At 35.9% G+C, this 4,824-nt stretch overlaps 1 protein-coding gene across 1 annotated transcript; it reads right to left on the bottom strand.

The window, feature by feature from the left end:
* Positions 1 to 760: 760 nt before the first annotated feature.
* Positions 761 to 1,708, bottom strand: LOC134405390 (olfactory receptor 6M1-like). Its single transcript, XM_063136636.1, has one exon. It carries the CDS (start codon positions 1,706 to 1,708, stop codon positions 761 to 763), a length of 948 nt encoding a protein of 315 aa, XP_062992706.1.
* Positions 1,709 to 4,824: the final 3,116 nt, after the last annotated feature.

Raw genomic sequence — 4,824 nt, 5'->3', positions numbered from 1 at the left:
GGAACATTGCGTTTAAGGACTGAAGTAAGTTATCAAATGTCATTTCTGAGCTGGTAGCAAAATGGAGAAGATTAACCAATGAGGAACAGTGTCAGTGTCCGTATGAAGACTGCTGGAGCATCTGATGAAAACTGACATTGGGTTCTGTGAGGACAGGTGGCATGTCCTCCAGTTCCTATATTTTGCATCTCATATTTAAATGATTCCTTATCAATTGCTGACATATGTTTCTCATAAAGCAGTTACTTCTAAAAACTGCTATTGAACAACTAAAATAAAAATGAAATATGTATGCACATACATACATACATACATACATGCGAGCGTACATACACACAAACACACATGACCTTCTTAGCCCAAGCGAACGTCTAAAAATATAAACATTGCAGCAGCTGAATGAATCCTATTCAAATGGTATTTTAAAAGCTTAAAATAAAATTAAAAAAAATAAAATAAAATAAAGGGATGCTGCCGGACATTGAAAAGGTGTAAGTGGGTGTCAGCTGAGCTCCTATGGGGAGCACATTCCAAAAGCTGGATGCTACAACCAGTAAGGCCATTTCTCTCATCACCACCAAAGCAATCTCAGAAAGTGGTGAACCAGAAAAAGGACCTCATTGACATGATCTCAGGGAATACACATGTTTGTGTGGGAGAAAGCATTTCATCATGCCAATTTGTTTTATACAATCTGTGTCCTTAAAACTATTATCTGAGTTTCAGAGTGACAAAGTATTTGAAAAGGTTACATACTACATCAGCCATCTTTTATCTTTGAGATTATGCTCTTTATGACATCTCTGAACACTTCTTTCATTTGTTCATTTCTTAGACTGAAGATGAAAGGGTTTAGTAAGGGTGTCAAGATGCCAGAGAAAATAGCTAAAGCTTTGTTCATGCTCATGGTGCTACTCTGAGATGGCCTGACATAAACAAAAATGGAGATTCCATAGCCCATGGAGACAACGGTGAAGTGGGAGGCACAGGTAGCAAATGCCTTTTTTCTGCCCTCGGCAGAAGGGATCTTGAGAATGGTTCTAATTATGTAGATGTAAGAAGTAGCTGTAAATGAGAGGGAACCAAGCAGTAGAATCAATGAACTAATGAAGTCAACCAACTCAATAAGACTGATATCCTTGCATGCAAGGTGCAGCATAGGGGCACTGTCACAGAAGAAGTGATTAATGACATTAGGTCCACAGTAAGGCAATCTCAGTTTCAGGACTATTGACAAGAAGACAGACAGGAACCCACCAATCCAAGATCCAATCACCATCTTGACACAAACTGTCCCAGTCATGAGGGTAGGATACCTAAGTGGATAGCAGATGGCCATGTAGCGGTCAAAAGACATAGCGGCGAAAAGGATGAACTCTGTGGATCCCATGAAGAAATAAAAATATAACTGAGCAAAGCAGCCAGCAAATGAAATGGTTTTCCTTTCAGCCAGGAGATTGGCCAACATTTTAGGCACTACACAGGTTGTCATGAATATCTCAATGAAGGATAAGTTGCTGAGAAAGAAATACATAGGGGAGTGGAGTCGGTGATCAATGCCAATGAGTACAATGATGAGCAAATTCCCCAGCACCGTCACTAGGTAAATAAGGAAGAAAACTATGAAGAGAGTAATCTCCAAGTCTCGTTCATACACAAATCCAAGTAAAAGGAATTCAGTGACTGTTGTCCCATTTTCTGTTTCCATGTTGTAACATCTGGAATGATGGAAGAAAACAACAGAATGTAGTTGAAACTCTATGCTAAACTATGCTAAACTCAGCTCTTCTTCCAAATGAATGGCTAGGATGAAGGACTTCTTCACCCAAACAGATTCACCCAATTTAATCTACATTACATACAGATTAAGTAAACAAGCTCAAATATGGCAAGCTAATAGTAGTTGTGGGTTTCATTTTAATTCATGCTGCTTTAAAAGGAACTTGTACTTTTCCTGTTCCTTTCAATAAATGGATAATGGTAAGGGAGAGGAAAGAGGAGGAATTGGATGAAACATTCTTTTGCCCTTTTTGTTACCTGAGAACCAGAAAGGAAGTATCAATAAACAATTGTTGTCATCCCCTAATTTCATATTTCATGTGTTAAGAATTTTAACAAGCTAAAAAAAAACTTACAAAAAGTACAATGAGTGGAAGTGGACTACAAGGGTAATAAGGCTGAAATCCTGGACTGTGGTTGCAATCTTTTGCATGTTTCCCTATGCATATTTTTCATTGAACCCAGTGGTGCTTAGCTCCAGGTAAAAATGCATAGGATTGGGCTGCGCATGGGGGGGAAAAGTGCAATACATTTTTAGCCCTGGGTAACATTTGCTGGATTATGCCCAGTTTAGTCATTTCCTGCCTTCAAAAATTCCATTTTATGATTGGTGGATGGATAGATCAGTTTGTGAGTTTCATAAGCCACCTTTCAAAACACAATATTTTTTCAAGGTGGCAGACAAAGTAATAAACTAGTTCTTATTAATACTGGAATCCTAAACACATTTACTAGAAATATGGAGCTTGATCCTGTCCCTGTTCACTCAGATGTAAGGTGGCTTACTCACCAGAGAATGCATTTGGGGTTTCAAGCTTTCTGACTATTCACTGAGATTTTCTTTTGAGTAAACATTTCTTTTTCTTTTTATTAATTCACTCAATAATAAAAGTTCTCTGGGCAGATTACATTAAGCTAGAACAAGGAAATGCAGTATAGATAATAAACAGTACAGAACTGACCAACTGTACAAAGGAATAGTGTAAAATATATTTTAAAAAATGCCTGAGAGAAAAGAAAGGTCTTTGACAGTCACCTAAATATATCAGTTTAAACATCAGGTGAGCCTCCTTGAATGTTGCACTAGGGTAGATGGATGAGTTGGTCAATGTTGGGTGTCTCTTATTTTCTCATTTTTCTACTCGTAAATCTTTTTCATCCTGAACTTAGAGAATTTTTCCAATGAATATTGGAATGAATATCCAATGAATAATCAATTCATCCTTAACTTTAAACCCCTCCCCCTTAAAATGTTTGTATGGAAATTGGCTTGCACTTTTGGTACACTTTTTGTCTTATATACAAATTTCAACAAGCAAATTTCCATAAAATATACATTTTTGGATGTGATTCTCACTAAAGTTTGTTTGTAACTTCCTTATATCTGTGGATGTTTGTGTGCATTGTTTGATTAGAAAGATTCTATCGCACGCTCTAGAGAACTGTTAATTTCCAAGCCTGAGTTTCAGTTCACATATTTGTTTGAAAGTATGAAAGTTCACCTTAAAATACAAACAAATCCCCCCCTCCATCCCTAGACCATACATCCCATTGCTTTCTGCACATTCCACTGCAGGACTTTATACACAGTGCAATCCTAGAGGGATAGATATTCACAAAGGTTGTTCATCAATGGAAAAAGAAAGAAAATGATTCTCTTTTGCCTTTTTAGGCTGCTATACCTAAATAGGTGCAGGAATTTCTACCTCTTTCAATCTCCTGAGGAAGGAATGCTGGATTCTGAAACTTATCATGCTATATTAAATGGTTTGCACAATCCAGCACCTAAGTTTGGTTTCTTTTGTTGTGTGTTATTGACGGAAACCCAATATCATTCAGTGGAGAGGCTGTGAACTAAAGACTTGGGTGACATGTTCAGGTTAAGAGCTCAAATTTAGATATGCTCTCTAGATTTGATTAAGTGTCCATGTGGTCTTCGTGTAAAATGATAAGCATAACTGATAAGCATAAGTACATTGTTGGTGCTATATAAATAAATAAATAAATAAATAAATAAATAAATAAATAAATAATCTTTCTCTGGGGTCATTATAAGCTAAAACATGTTTGAAAAGAAGTAATAATAGCAATCATCTTCTATTAGTTGTAACTCAAAAGCTATCACTAGAAAGTATATAGAATGAAGTATGATACAAGTGGACCCCAAATGTATGCACCTATTGTTAAATAAATATTCTAGAAAATCCTAATCCAATTTAGAATGTCTATAGTACTACATTTCTTAAATTGATGATACACATACATATTTTGACTGTTAGCAAAGTTTAGGGTTGTATGATTATTGTTTTACCTGATTGATGCACACCTGGTTTTCTTTGTTCATTAGCACTTCATCTTCAAATGAACAGCTTCTGGAATAATGCATCTAATCTTCATCAGTGTGAGGTTTTATTATTGCAGAACTGGATATACTTCATAAATTTATCTTCACTTCCATATCTACTGAATAACTGTTGAGTAACACAATAATTTTCCAGCAGTAGATTTCACAGAATGATAGCAAATATAGATTGTTAATAATAATAATAAAAACAGAGTTACTCCTTACAATTTCTCTGAACAATTTCTCTGACCCAATTTTGTTTACCGAAAAAAGAAGGGGGGGAGAACTACACTCCTGGAATGTTGGGGAGCGGGGTAGCATAGAGCATAAGTGGAGTGTTGAAGAACACACTTGCATTGTATTTGATTGTGTTGTATTTTATGGTACTAATTGGTATGAACTGTGCAGAGAGGTTGGTTTTTGCTATAGAAATGTAATTAATAAATCCATAAAATCCATATGCCAGCTTGAGCCAACATGTTAACTTTATGTAAGCCTATAAAGTATAGCCCAGGGTGTTGAATTATGCACCTTCAACAAGTCTGAACAAGGTAGATCAGTAATTTTCATCAAAATTTGAAAGAAATGCATCATATGCTTTCCTGCAGATTGAAGAAAACAAGGATTAATATGTCAGAACCTCATCCAATAAATGAACTTGAATGTGAAATTTGAAATTATTAGCTTAAAAGGCCTCCTTT

Source organism: Elgaria multicarinata, chromosome 11 (assembly GCF_023053635.1).
Source record: "Elgaria multicarinata webbii isolate HBS135686 ecotype San Diego chromosome 11, rElgMul1.1.pri, whole genome shotgun sequence".
In the NCBI taxonomy this organism is placed as follows: domain Eukaryota; kingdom Metazoa; phylum Chordata; class Lepidosauria; order Squamata; family Anguidae; genus Elgaria; species Elgaria multicarinata.
This window is presented reverse-complemented; position numbering and strand designations above follow the sequence as displayed.

What these genes read in the sequence shown, in the direction of transcription:
- LOC134405390 (XM_063136636.1), bottom strand. Translation starts at nt 1,708, where the DNA reads ATGGAAACAGAAAATGGGACAACAGTCACTGAATTCCTTTTACTTGGA.